Source organism: Trematomus bernacchii, unplaced genomic scaffold, assembly GCF_902827165.1.
Source record: "Trematomus bernacchii unplaced genomic scaffold, fTreBer1.1, whole genome shotgun sequence".
Classification (NCBI taxonomy): Eukaryota; Metazoa; Chordata; class Actinopteri; order Perciformes; family Nototheniidae; genus Trematomus; species Trematomus bernacchii.
In genome coordinates, this window is record NW_022987581.1 from 282,838 (window position 1) to 296,436 (window position 13,599).

At 42.8% G+C, this 13,599-nt stretch overlaps 1 protein-coding gene across 4 annotated transcripts in view; it reads left to right on the forward strand.

Moving 5' to 3' along the window:
- The window catches only part of LOC117479975 (RNA binding protein fox-1 homolog 2-like), a 67,734-nt gene that overhangs the window by 38,662 nt on the left and 15,473 nt on the right, over window positions 1-13,599 (forward strand). For all 4 annotated transcript variants that reach the window (XM_034127083.1, XM_034127084.1, XM_034127085.1 and 1 more), the window contains 3 exons: window positions 2,726-2,893; window positions 5,282-5,335; window positions 5,780-5,872. In XM_034127083.1, the coding sequence (XP_033982974.1) occupies window positions 2,726-2,893; window positions 5,282-5,335; window positions 5,780-5,872 (315 nt within the window). The remainder of the gene's footprint in view (window positions 1-2,725; window positions 2,894-5,281; window positions 5,336-5,779; window positions 5,873-13,599) is intronic.

Here is a 13,599-nt window from a genome sequence, read left to right on the forward strand (position 1 = left end):
TCCCCTCTGTGGAAAGAGACTCTGAAAGTTTCAGGAAAAAAGACCCCCTCTCTTTTTGTCCTGATCCATTTCTATAAAAACCTGTCTGAAAATGAGCTGATCAGATTTTGGCCACTTTATGATGTCATAACGATGTTTTGGCTTGTGTAACCATTAGCCAATCAGCAGAATCAGCACTTTTGAAACAGGGCTGAAACAGAGGGTATTATGGGATGCTGCAATGATCTGTTTGGTGTTTCAGCCAATCAGAGACAGCTTCTGTATATATCTGAGACCTATAATATATTGATGAAAAACAGTATAATAGGGGACCTTTAAGACGTAGTTTTGATAACTGTCAGGTGCAAGGCAAGTTTATTTATATAGCACTTTTCAACACAAGGCACAAAGTGCTTTGCAAAAATGAAAGACATTAAAGGTAGGGTATGTAAGTTTGAGAAACCAGCTCGAGTGCGCTAGAATTTGAAAATACACAACCGGAGAAAATCTGCCACTTCCTTACAGAGCCCCTCCTCCAACACACACGAACGCGCACATGACCAATGAGGGCACGAGATAAGTTTGTGCACAGATGGAAGGCTGACAGGCAGGTAGGCCATCCAATCATTTTAGCCGGGTCGGCTAAAATGATTGGTCGTGCTTTTTACAGTACTACAGCTTCCACAGATGACATTTTTTTATGGATTTTGTCAAAGCACTTCAGATATTCATTGCTATCGGGATGTTAAGAGCATTCCATGGAATATAACAAAAAGTGTATCTCGAGCCGGTTTCTTAAACTTACATACCCCACCTTTAAGAGCATAAAACACATTAGAAACATTAAAAAGTAAAGATAATAAAACATGAATAACACAGGTACATGAATAAAAGTTACAGTGCAGTGTGAGATGTGAATAGTTCAATTAAAAGCAGCGGCAAAAAGAAAAGTCTTCATGGGACGTTATGTTTTTATTTTTGTGTGAAATAAAGTAATATTTGTATTCAGTAATATTGCAGTTTCAGTGCTTCACTAATGCAATAAATCCTGGCTTACGAGAGCTATTTGCTCTGGGGAGGGCAAATTCACGCCACCACTTTTAATTGCTTTAATTGTTAGCATGCTAATAAGTCAAACTAAGATTGTAAACATAGTTTTGTTTTAAATGTTTTTTATGTGTCATTTATGTTTTGTTGATCTTCAGAAAAACTGTAACATCTCCGATACAAATGTGCAGCGTGTGATTTTGGGCCACATACATTTGTGACCCGCTCTATCGAAATCAGTCGGAAGTCGCAACGGCTCATTTAAAAAATAAACAAAATAGTTTTTCGGGGTTCGGGTGTTTTGTTTGATTTTAAATAAACAAAGTCTTGGCTTTCAGAATATGAAACTTTTATTTCCAAAACCACACGATAAATACATGTTTGAAGCTTGTAAAGGGAAGATGACAGCTCTCACCCGCACTCTGCTGTTCCGCAGTGCCGCCCCCCCCTCCCTCCCGCTGACATTATGAATGTAAGGCGTATAGTAATCATAGATAACACGGCAGGGTCCGTTACAGTTTGTTTTCATCTGATTTCAATTAAACAAAGTCTTGGCTTTCAGAATATTAAACTTGTTTCGGCAAATTTAGATGATAAATACAACTATGAAGCGGAGAACGGGATAATTACAAGCGGAGAACGGAGTAACTTAACGTCACAGCAGGCATAACAACAGCCGGTGTTTCTCGTGATCGTTTTCCCCGGGAAACACACAAACGCAAAAATACACAAACACACGTATACATACACACACGCACTCGCAAGCTTCCCCCAGACCAGTAATCCAAACTAAAATATCTTCCCTCCGTAGTATTTTGATCATTTGCTAATAACCAATCAGATCGATGGATTCCAGAGAGGAGGAAACTTTAAAGGCCTTTTTCTCAAAATGATGACTCAGTGTTAGTCATTATATAATGTGACATATTTTGCTTAATATTTGGAGTACAACAACCATCCTGATATCATTAGAAAGCTATGAATCTCCTCTTTCCAACAGTGTATACAACTCAAACTGTGTCTGCGGGTCAATGCGACTGATTTCGATGGAGCAGGTCACATTTGATAACCATGCTACTTACTTATCAAAAGCATGTTAGCGTTGTCTTTGTTAGCATGTTAGCATGGTGACACAGCTGTAAATACTGCACCTAAGTACAGGCTCACAGAGCTGGCTCCATAATCACATTTCCTTTTAAGATGCAGTGGAAATGATAATTTTATTACAAGATGATATCAAGACTGTACGCTAATAGCTTTTCTGCATTGTGTACTCGTAAATTCTGCATCATATCCATTAGGGTTACATTAAAAAGAAGGTGTACAATAGCTTTGACTCGCTAAAATAATTAGCACAAGCCATACTCAATTCAATTACATTCAAATAGCTTTATTGGCAAAACCGTAATGACATACAGTATTGCCAAAGCTTTGTACAACTACGACATCTATACAATAGCATTTTAAACAAAAGCAAGAATAACATGTTTTCTTTACAAGACAATAAATAATATACTTTTTGAACATGAACTAGAATATTTATTTAAAAAAACAAAAACAAGAAAAAAACCACCAAAAAACCCAGAAAAATTGAAAAAGTTGAGATTAATTATGTATTATTAATTTATTATGCAGGATAAGGCTGATAATAAATGTGTTTAATACATTAAAATGTGCTCTCCCTCTCTCCCCCCTACAGGGTAAGACGGAGGAGGTGTCTCAGGGTGAGGCGGGGGTGCAGTGTGGATCAGGAGATTCAGGCGGATCTGTGGGAGACCCCTCGGAGGCCAAAGGGACCCCCAAACGCCTCCACGTCTCAAACATCCCTTTCCGCTTCCGGGACCCCGACCTCAGGCAGATGTTTGGGGTAAGAAAGTGGAGAATGTTGTGGGGCCTCTTTTATTTTATTTTTTATGGCGACAATAAATTAGTCTCGACGCCCCGCGGGACCACCTGCTCACGAGGGGGTTTAATGACAGACGATGTAATCAAACTACCACAAAGGAGAGACTCTCATGGGTGTTTTGTTGCTGCTTTAAGGGGACAACTGCCTGCTATGTGTGTTAGCATTTGTGTTAGCATGAGTGGGACAATATCAGTCGAGTTATGCGCAGTTTTCTGGTAGAAAATAGACGTAAAATCTCGGATAATCAACTAATTGTTCATGTTTTATTACGTTTATTGGTTCACTTATCACCAATCTTGGGATAATTTGTTGCATTTCTTTGTTTTATGAGATTACAAATGTTATGAACTGCATTCAAGAGAATAGAGAGAGAGAATTGGGAGGGATGAAACCCCTCTTTAATGGTCTCACATGCAGAGCACACAGCACACACAGTGACATTTGTTCTCTGCGTTTAACCCATCCTAGTACCAGGAGTCTAGTGCCAGGAGTCTAGTCTAGTACCAGGAGTCTAGTGCCAGGAGTCTAGTCTAGTACCAGGAGTCTAGTGCCAGGAGTCTAGTCTAGTACCAGGAGTCTAGTGCCAGGAGTCTAGTGCCAGGAGTCTAGTGCCAGGAGTCTAGTGCCAGGAGTCTAGTGCCAGGAGTCTAGTGCCAGGAGTCTAGTGCCAGGAGTCTAGTGCCAGGAGTCTAGTGCCAGGAGTCTAGTGCCAGGAGTCTAGTGCCAGGAGTCTAGCGCCAGGAGTCTAGCGCCAGGAGTCTAGCGCCAGGAGTCTAGCGCCAGAAGTCTAGTCTAGTGCCAGGAGTCTAGTGCCAGGAGTCTAGTGCCAGGAGTCTAGTACCAGGAGTCTAGTACCAGGAGTCTAGTACCAGGAGTCTAGTCTAGTACCAGGAGTCTAGTCTAGTACCAGGAGTCTAGTCTAGTACCAGGAGTCTAGTCTAGTACCAGGAGTCTAGTACCAGGAGTCTAGTACCAGGAGTCTAGTACCAGGAGTCTAGTCTAGTACCAGGAGTCTAGTACCAGGAGTCTAGTCTAGTACCAGGAGTCTAGTCTAGTACCAGGAGTCTAGTCTAGTACCAGGAGTCTAGTCTAGTACCAGGAGTCTAGTCTAGTACCAGGAGTCTAGTACCAGGAGTCTAGTACCAGGAGTCTGGTACCAGGAGTCTAGTCTAGTGCCAGGAGTCTAGTACCAGGAGTCTAGTACCAGGAGTCTAGTGCCAGGAGTCTAGCGCCAGGAGTCTAGCACCAGGAGTCTAGCACCAGGAGTCTAGCACCAGGAGTCTAGCACCAGGAGTCTAGCCCCAGGAGTCTAGCCCCAGGAGTCTAGCCCCAGGAGTCTAGCCCCAGGAGTCTAGCCCCAGGAGTCTAGTCCCAGGAGTCTAGTCCCAGGAGTCTAGTCCCAGGAGTCTAGTCCCAGGAGTCTAGTCCCAGGAGTCTAGTCCCAGGAGTCTAGTCCCAGGAGTCTAGTCCCAGGAGTCTAGTCCCAGGAGTCTAGTCCCAGGAGTCTAGTCCCAGGAGTCTAGTGCCAGGAGTCTAGTGCCAGGAGTCTAGCGCCAGGAGTCTAGCACCAGGAGTCTAGCACCAGGAGTCTAGCCCCAGGAGTCTAGCCCCAGGAGTCTAGCCCCAGGAGTCTAGCCCCAGGAGTCTAGCCCCAGGAGTCTAGCCCAGGAGTCTAGCCCAGGAGTCTAGTCCCAGGAGTCTAGTCCCAGGAGTCTAGTCCCAGGAGTCTAGTCCCAGGAGTCTAGTCCCAGGAGTCTAGTCCCAGGAGTCTGGTCCCAGGAGTCTGGTCCCAGGAGTCTGGTCCCAGGAGTCTGGTCCCAGGAGTCTGGTCCCAGGAGTCTGGTCCCAGGAGTCTGGTACAGAGCCCGGGGAGCAATGGGAGTGAGGGGGGAAGGGGGGTGTCCGGTGCCTTGCTCAAGGGCACCACGGCAGGGCAGGAGGTGAAATGGGACCTCTCCAAGTAGCAGTCCACACTCCATATTTAAGGTCTGGTCGGGGACTTGAACCGGCGACCCTACAGCTCCCAGTCCAAGCCCCTACTGACTGAGCCACTGCCACCAAAGGCATCACTTTTAAGAAATGCTGATGGGAATATTCATATTTTCTATTTTAGTACATTTTACTTAAGTAACAGAGTATGTCTTCTTGCTACATGTAGGGGTAAATCTCTGTTTCAATGCAAAGACATGGAAGGAAACTCATTGCAATGTGTGCAGTTGTGTAACAGTGACACCTTGTGTTGTAACTCACACACTGTCACAAGATATCTTCCACAACTCAAAGATGTTATGGACTGTTTTCTCTGCTTATACTTGTTTGCTAACGTCTTCCCTTTTGATGTGTTTGCAGCAATACGGGAAGATTCTGGATGTAGAGATTATTTTCAATGAGAGGGGCTCAAAGGTAAGTGCACTGATGATGTTTTATTCCCTGAAACTACTCAACAGTTCTGACTCGATGTTAGCTGTACATGTATTTCACACTTTGTAATACTTTTACACAAAAACAGCTCTTTTTTGAGAGTATTTTAGTGTTTTTTTGCCATTTTATAGGAATATTGTTGTGTTAATTAACAAAATCACAGTATAACTGGTGTTTATTGTGATTTTCTGCAACAAAACCACTTCATGTTTAACACAACTTCCACTTGGGGTGTGGGATAATTGTCCATCAAATCTTCTTTTGTATAAATCAAAACGTTCTTTAATATAGTTTTTTGATGACTATTCAGAATCTTAAAAGATACGACGCGTTTGAGGCCGGTTTTGAACCTACGTGCCAAAACAATTGATCTTACGTGACTAGATTGACTTCCTCACCACCAACACGATCGTTTATGTTCCGCAGGGTTTCGGCTTCGTGACGTTTGAGACCGGCGTGGACGCAGAGAGAGCCCGGGAAAAGCTCCACGGCACGTTGGTGGAAGGTCGTAAGATTGAGGTAATTTTCCTCCCTCTCTCCCTCCTCCTTCTTCCTCTCTTCTATCTTCTCGTAATTCTGCTTGATCACTGACTGCTAGCTAGCTCCCATCCTCCCTGTAGTGATATGCTCTGATGCGGCCCACTGGTTTCCCACTCCCTGGACCCATTTTTTTTTTTTTATTAAAAGACTTTGTTTCCTTTTTGTTTTTGTGGTGGGGGTGCAAGAACACTACATAAGGCATGCTGGGTACTTTTCCTCTGCAGATTTTATTTTTCACATTAAGCTTTTCTTCCCCTCTCACTCGACTCGTAGCCACACTGATGTTTTTTTATCGCAACATGTGAATGATGTGTGGGCACCGGAGGGCTCGGAGAGGAACGCAGTGGAAGGATGATGCATGGCAGATTGCCGTCTTTATTTCACCCCTTTTCCTTAGAGTAGAAATCCTTCTGTGTTCCCCTCTCTCTCCCGGTGCTAAGTGGTTGTGACAAGCTTCTGGCTCTGCAACAGCCGCATGCTGGGAATCACGGCGCATGTTCACAAGTCTGGATTCTTTAGGTGCGTTCACATCGGACACGAAGCGAATGTTTTTGAGCGTCGCGATTACATGTCAAGTCAATGCAGGGACGCGGATAGACGCACATTCGTTCCGGGCAGCGCTAACGAAGCAATCATTTGTTCATCATTCAGCTTCATTCAAATTAAATAAAGCCAATTAGCGGAGAGAATCTCTCCCTGCTGTCGCTGACGTTGTTGAATCAGAAAGATAAAGCAGCAGTCGTGTATCTGTGTTTATAAATCTACAAACCACAGACTGGCTATGGTCGAATACAGTCGCTTCTATTTTGAGTCTGTACGGAGTAGCCACATGTTAGCTTAGCCTAGCCTGATCGAACCAATCCGAGTTTTTCGCCTATCTTTTTGATACTATTATTACAATAAAATCGAGGCAAATTATGTTCATTTTGTTGTAATATTATGTATTTATTTCAACAAGGACCATGCATACAAATACATTAATCTCAAAAAACAGAAGAGATGAATTATGCCAGATTATAGCTAATGGCTCATTTCCATCTGCAGTCCTTAGGTAGGTAGTGTTGATGGGATCTACATGTAGATAAGCCCCGCCTCCACGCCAGCGCATTTTGTTTGAGTGACACGAGTAAACACAACTGAAAGCCGCGAATCTCCGCTTTGCGTCCGGTGTGAACGCACCAAGCTGATTTTTTTTCGTATGTAGAATCCATGTATGTTAAGGTTTCCTAAACATTGATTTTTTACTGAAGCATGTGAGTTTTTTGGGAGTGTCAATCAGCCAGTTTTGGGTCTGTGACCAACGTCGCTGTAAGCCAGGATTTTTGCATGGGCTTACTGTGGTGATTTCAACGTGGTGTGTGTGTGTGTGTGTGTGTCAGTGTGTGTATGAGTCAGTTCCTGCATGACGGATGAAGCTTCTTTTTTTTTACTGTGGTCGTGAATGAAATACAGCCACCTGCATCCTCTGGTTCAACATCTCCCTCCGCCCTCAGCCAATCAGCAAGCTTGATGGATACTGATGGAGTTGATTCACACTGCATCAGTCTCACACACAACATATATCCTCCCTGGCATTACTCTCTGTTTCCCTCCACACGTTTTGCATGATATATCAGTCACTGGGATTAATCATGAAGCAGTTTGTCTTTGTTTTCAGGCGTCACGTTGCATGTTGTACCTCCACTAGCGGTGTAGCATGGAGGCAGAGTCTCTTTCTGTCTGTTTATGGTGCATGGGCTTGAGGAGACAAAAGGCTGGCACTGGATCAGTGTTTATACATTCTTTCAACAGAGGAGAAAAAACATTTCTATTTGAGGCAAGGCCATGTGGCGGTTCTGCTTTCTGGCAGATGTTGTAACTCTCGCTTGAATTGCTCGTTTCATTTCAGAGTTATGTTGAATTATGAGAGCTATAATAATTCAGAAAACTCTGAAATTAAAGCGTACTGTATATAATGGTTATTGTGTGTGACTGTGAAGTTCACTGGCATGAGATTAGTCGACGTAGGCTGCATGGTCGGTATTTTATCATGGAAATATGTGACACAGCTGGATGTATTTTCTTGCATGTTTATCCGTGTGTCCATTTGTTAAATTGGTGATGGGATTTGTTCAGTTGGCATGAATTCAGTTGCACCTGGGTGCCTTCTAGTCTTCACTCTTCACTGGAAAAAGGCTGAGACCTCGCTTTTAGAGAGAGTTGTATGGGGAATGATTTATAAAAAGAAAACTCAACTTGAGTGCTGACACTTCTCATTCTCTGTGCATGCCAATGGGAGTCGGTTGGTACTTATTCTCACAGCTCAGCAGCCTGCATGTCATGAAATAGAAAGGGACTTTTTGTGCATAATGTCCTTCTCTTTGTCTGGATTAAAACTCTGCGCTTTGAAGAAGTCAGGTTTCCTGTGTGCTTCCAATGTATCCATGTAAGTGGCTCAACTACACTTTGTCTCTACCTGCTTCTCTACCCCATCTCATCACCATTCATTCTATATATAGACCCCTGCAGGTCTATATATAAAGGCATCTCCACCCACTCATATGATTGTGCGTATGCTCTAACATTCAAATGGTGAAGCTGCTCTCACTCATTACATCTCCTCACATTTTGGCTGTCATTGACTTGTGTTACTTTGACTGTTAGGACATCCCAGCTAATGATACATAGCTTCATTCCTATGCTACAGATACTGGCTGTAGAGGAAGTGCATTACGGGTTCTTGCATGGTCTCATTTGTGCAACCACAGACCTCAATTAGTAAAAAAACAAAGCAGTCAATGGTTGCGCCAATTGGACTTTTTGCTGACAATTGCATCCCATTGAAAATTCCCCACAGCTCTTATCAGCTGGTGGTCTAATTAACTAACATTGTTTTGTCGTTTCTCCATAAATGACTGGAAAGGTCTAGATGTTCTCGATTTACTGTAATAAATGCAACTAGAATGGTATTTGGATATTGCGAACTTCCACCAGGGCGAATGATGCTCCCCAGATGGTCAAATGTCCCCGAGTTTGGAAGCTGTTCTCACGACTTTGGTTTGTTCAAGGGCTTTAAATCATAATGTGCAAACAAAATGGACACTACAAAGAAGGTGTGTTTGAACAATGCGCTGATAGGTTTTAATATGTTTTTCCAACGTTAGTGGACGTTCGCTTGTCCAAGTCTAGAACACATTTTTACGATTATTCGGACACCTTATTAATGCTGCTTCCTCCCAATGTTAATGAAAGTGAAACATCATTTGTTCTTATTGGGATCAGCTCCAAATTGTAATGGGTTCTTCCTCGGCCCATGCTTCACCCTTCCACCAAGTTTCATCAAAATCGAACCCACTGTTTTCCTAGTAATCCTCCTGACAGACAAGCAGAAAAACAAACCGTGCCGAAAATATAACTTCCTTGGCAGAAGTAATTACCTACCGCAATAATAGTTCCATTGTCTCTGGGGATGCAAGACATAATAAATAAAGCCGTAAACCCTGGTCTTTTTTATTATTAATCGGCACCAAACAACCAGCGCTGCACAAAAGGTCTACCTCGTTTTGCATCGACCTTCCGGAGAGCTTTCTGCTCTGCTTGCTGTAGATTATTGCAAAATTCTGTGTAGTATTGCCACGGCATGGACAAAAGCCAAGCAATTACTCAACGTCAAAGACCTCCAATACGTCCTCAAAGGATAAGGAGCTTTGTCGGGCAAAGAGACCATGCTGAACCCTTAAAGACTCCTGTTCACAAACTCTTAAGGTTGTGTGGCTCGAGTGTGACAGGAAGTGACTGTTCCTCCGAGCGCAGAGTTTTAGTCAGACTTATTTAAAAGCAGAATATAAGTGCTCTGCATGCAAAGGGGGGAATAAAGAGCGTCACCAGTGCATGGATTTGTGCGATGAAGAGGATACGAAGATGTTTTTGCCTGGGTTTCTGCATGTTTTACCAACCATCTCACACTCCTGAATGGTACACTGTTGGCCTCAGCTCACTTTGGGTCCTAAATCAACCATTTCCATACACTCTTTGGGCGATTTTGTTCAGCTGTTTGTGAGTTGTTGGATGGGTGATAGCCTAAATTGAAGGCTTACCAGCTTCCGTGTGTCCCGATGTCATAAACCCCCCCCCCCCCCCCCCCTCCTATTCTTCTTCTTCCCTTGGCTTTGGATTGGACTGGTTCTGTTTTTGTTATCGAAACTTTCTTTTTTACTGCATGATTTGGATCGATTCATGAATGAAATGTGCGCGTATCCATGTGTGTTTGCTTCGAGTGGAAATGTAGAAACGGTTTGAACGAAAAGGGGAAAGAGAGTTTGCACTTTGCCCTTTCCAACCCTCTCTGTGTGTCGTCTTCTCTTTCTCTTCATCTCTTGTTGCCAGTCAAGTTTGTCTTTCTGTCCTTTCGTGTTTTATTTGAAAGTACTTCTTTTTTGCCATCATCTCTACCTGCCTTATTCTGTTTCCATTTATCGTCATGTGTTTATTTTACATCTTAATTTATTGTTTGACTATCAAACAACTTTCAGTATGTTATTTTGTGGTGACTGACTGCTAAACACTTTAAGGAAAGATCTGCCACTCGGTTCACAACAGATAATTAAATGTACTTTTTTGAACATGGGCTCTTCTCTTCTGGCCTAACCTAGCCACACAAGAATGAGTCATTTATTGCCCAAGTTTAAAGAGGCCCTTTTATGCTTTTTGGGGGGTTTTCCTTTCCTGTAGTTATGTAGGTTTGTGTGCATGTAAATGGTCTGCAAAGGCTATAATCTCTAAATTCCCTCCAGAGGAAGTTTCTCTCCCACACACGCCACGCTCCTATTGGCTAGCGCTCCAACACATTGTACGTGATTGGCTACGGGTCGGGACCTCTCTAAGCGGTTGACCAATCACAACAGAGCCGGCCAGCTAACCAATCAGAGCAGACTGGGCTCTGGTTTCAGACAGAGGGTGAAAAGAGGTGCTGCAGCACAGACAGTATGAGAAAAATAAAGAGCTTTTTGAACATTAAAGCATGGAGACATGTCACAGTACAGGAGAGGCACTACATATAAGGCGCTTTCACACCGGAGTACTTTTACCCGTACTTTTCCCGTTTAGTTCCGATAGTTCCTGGAATTTTGCGTTCACACCAAAAAGAGAACTTGGTTCATGAAAACTTTTACCCCCATTTTCAGTGCCTGCTAGAGAGGTGGTACTTTCCTGGGGAGAAAAAAGTACAAATTTCTGATTGGCTGGGCGAATTGCAAACCACGCCCCGTAAAACTGAAAAGTTTTTTGAAGCCGCCATTGTATTTGCTGGCTTTAGCATTATTAGCATTAGCATTAGCCCCGCGCACCAACGGAGAGAGAATAACTTATGGCAACACAAAAGAAAACATGGGAGCGGTGGAGATCAGGAGGTGTCGGCGTTCTGGCGATTTACTCTGAAGGCTTCAGTAGAAGCTGCTGGGAGTCCCAGCAGCTTCTACTGAAGCCAGTCCCCAACTCCGGGGACTTCCGGCCGGGGACTTCTGGTGGCAGTATACGCGTGAAGTTGTTTGCGGCCTGCCAGTAAACCCAAAGCAGCAGAAGAAGAAGTGACGTCAGCGGCTTCATTTGACTAATCCTCCCTCAGGGAACTTATTCCGTTCTGAACGCGATCGGCTCTTTAGTTCCATGGGGGCACTAAGTGCTGGGTACTAAGTGCGGCAAAGTACTTGTTGTGAAAGCGGCTATATATATGAACCTGGAAATTAGCATAACAGGGCCCTTTTAGCTAAATACTGCTGTTAATAAGAAGGGTGTTGGGTTGTGAATTTGTTTCTTCTCACTTCTCTTGGAAGTGTTCCAATTCGCTGCTTCTCAGTGCATTCACTAGGCTAGATTTGATTTAAAGATGAGGTTGCCCCACATTTCCATTCTCCTTTTCCGTCTCTTGAGCACCGAATAACTTCCTGTCGCTGCTCTGATCGTTTTTAATGATGCTCTGAGCTCGGTTAGTCATCGGGAGCTAGCATCCTCTCTCTCCTTTTCCTTCCTCTTTCTTCCTCCTCTTCCTCTTCTTCCTCTTATACTCCATTCTGAGCTGTAACACTGCTGCTACCAGGGTTTTTATTTCACGATGAGAAAAAGCAGTTGGGAAAGGGGGGGGAGATATCGTTTAGGTTTCTTTTGTTCCTATAGGATTATTTGTTCCTTTATTTATTATATTTTTTCTGTTTCCCTGACGACTTCTGTGTGTTGTTGTCAGTCTCCACGGTAACCACTCGCTGTTTCTACGGCAACGGTAAGTTGTGTACAAACATCTATCACTGAACTGACCCCTCCCCTCCCTTTTCCCACCCTACCCCTAAAAAAAATGGGCATTTAATAAAGTAGTTTGTACAGTATTTGCAATATTAGTCAGTATAGTGACCTGTTGACAGATAGATATTATTGTTTAGGTTATTTTACGAGTACACACAGCACCACAAACAGACACAGCGTCTTTCAACGATTATTTTAGCGGTAATATTATCTCCACATGCCCTCCCTCCCTCCCTCCCTCCCTCCCTCACACCATGTCATTAACACCTCACTGGGAATGACCGAATGTAATCACCCTCCTCTATGCAATGACACGGCTATCCACAATCCATCTGATTAATTCTCCATTTGGACTCCAATGTGTATATCTAGTCTTCATTTTCTTGATTAATAACAATAACCAAAACAAACAAAAAAACAATCAACAGAAATTGAAATGAAGCTTTTGCTCCTTGTTGCTTCCTACGATTTGCTTTGAGTGAATGCAGGCGCCTGAGCTTCAGGGCAAATAACGCTGCTCTGGTTTTGAATTTGTATTATTTTATTGACCTGCCTGCTTTAAGCTTAGTGTATATGTTGGCCAATAATAGCCAATGGGCAAAAAGAAAAGATATCAAAGGTTTAAGTATGAAGCTTTGAGCTAATGTTGCTAATGTACGACATGTAGCTAGCTAGCATCCGGGCTAACCGTATTGCAGATACAGAATATCCCGTTTTGACTTGGAGGCAGTTGATTAAGGCAATTTTAGGTAGCCTAATTTAAGAATCCTTCAGATAAATATTGGACATTTAAGTGAGAAAAATCATGGATACACTTGAAGTGGTAAATGTACAAGAAAAAATTATGAGAATATCCCTTTTTGTCTTGTAAATTTCAGATGTTTTTCACTAAACTCTCTTCCTCCCAGGGTCTTAAAAATATTGGCTTTAATACACCATTAGACAAAGACTTTTTAAATATCAGTCCTATTCTTATTTAGCAGTATCTTTGCAAATTAATTGTACATTCTGCTCCAAGTAGATATCATACATTGACAAGAAAGAAATGTGGATATTCTCTGAGATTAAAGGGGTACGTTTAGTAGGATAAAAACACCTAAATTTATCTCGTAAATTTGAATTTTTGAGTTCATTTACAGCTTTAAAAAATAAACTACGCTGCTCCAAATGTGGTCAAATCAGTGTTGCCAGTGTTGTGTAACCATATGCATTTCTAAACCGATATGGGGTTTACCGTACTGTGTTTGGGTCTCTTATTATGCTGCCATTTTGTTTGTTTTTTCTCTTTTTGGTTTGGTTTTTCTTGTAGTGGATTGTCTGTGTACTAGTAGTCGTAGTGGTAGTCGTAGTGTTCTGGTCCTTAGTTTGTGACACACAGTTATAATGCCTGGCAAAGTGTCTCATGTTTATTTGATTTCTCTCCTTTTTTGGGA